Here is a 1,170-nt window from a genome sequence, read left to right on the forward strand (position 1 = left end):
GGGGGGGGGGGGGGGGGAGCAGGGGGATGGTGTTATTGTTCTTCCCCCCTGCGTGTCCTTCACTTTGGTCTGCAATATTAAAAACACAAAATAAGCTCAAGCCCTGTGACTTAACGTGGTGTTTTAACTTTCATTTCTTCTCATTGGTAAGTGAGTTCCTTTTGGGAATTTTTTAACCGGTTGAGACCAATACTTCCAGCTCGTGTTAATCAAGGCAATCCATGTCTCAAACAATTGGGCCTAAATTTGGATACTGAAATGTTGCAGCTGTAATGAACATCTAGATTCAGAGTCTGTACATGCTTAGGTACAGAGGGGGCTTGTGTTTTTACAGCTGTACACTTTTTTTTTTCTTTCTTTTATCAGTGATCTGAAGATAAAAGTTGGAGACAAGCGCATCAATGCTCACAAATTTGTGTTGGCAGCCCGCAGTGAGGCTTGGAGTCTAGCCAACTTAATGTTGACTGAGGAACTGGATCTGTCAGGTTAGTTGCTGCCTGGTGGAGTGTGATGCTTTGATTGCCTTTGGAACAGCTGATGAAAGGGCGCTTGGGAGAAAAGGTTACATCTTAGCATTCAGAGTATTACTGTCTACAGAAAGTAGACCCTTCATCCATTAATTATGAAGCTTAGTCTGTCTGTGAAATATGCTAACAGGCTTGCAAATTTAGTGTTAATCGTAGTTAAATCAATAATGCGCCTTCTTCATTTTAATGATGTGGAAGTTAAGTGGCGTGGTCCATTTTAAATGGAAGCTCAACATAACTAAAGAATGCCTAGAAGAGCCTGATTTTCCTCTCTTTGAGGATTGGGAATACGAAGATAACCAGTATGATCTCAGCCCTGGTAGCATCCTCTCTTTTTATCCTTGGAGAAAAAGCTCTTTGGTTTTGGGGGAAAAATTGCAAGCTGTTTAGTTTCTGTGACTGGTGCAGCTTTTACAGCATGATCAAATCAATGCTTTTAACCAAAGATCTTCTTTTTTAAGGCAGTATGTCACACACTAACACTTGTGATCTTACCATTGTCTGAAGTGAGACTTCTTCTTTTCTTTCTCCCCTGCCTCCCCTTCTCCCTCCCCCATATATGGACAATGATTGAGGTGATTGTTTTTATAGTCTGCCAGTGTCCATTCTTCAAAGTCTCAGTTCATTCCATCCTACTTAACTG

The 1,170-nt window shown here is 41.4% G+C and overlaps 1 protein-coding gene across 1 annotated transcript in view; it reads left to right on the forward strand.

The window, feature by feature from the left end:
* Positions 1–1,170, forward strand: part of ANKFY1 (ankyrin repeat and FYVE domain containing 1) — a 51,814-nt gene that overhangs the window by 12,786 nt on the left and 37,858 nt on the right. The window contains exon 3 of the mRNA XM_019511424.1: positions 367–485. Coding sequence (XP_019366969.1) covers positions 367–485 — 119 coding nt within the window. The remainder of the gene's footprint in view (positions 1–366; positions 486–1,170) is intronic.

Source organism: Gavialis gangeticus, unplaced genomic scaffold (genome assembly GCF_001723915.1).
Source record: "Gavialis gangeticus isolate Ggan-Ray unplaced genomic scaffold, GavGan_comp1, whole genome shotgun sequence".
NCBI classification, from domain to species: Eukaryota; Metazoa; Chordata; order Crocodylia; family Gavialidae; genus Gavialis; species Gavialis gangeticus.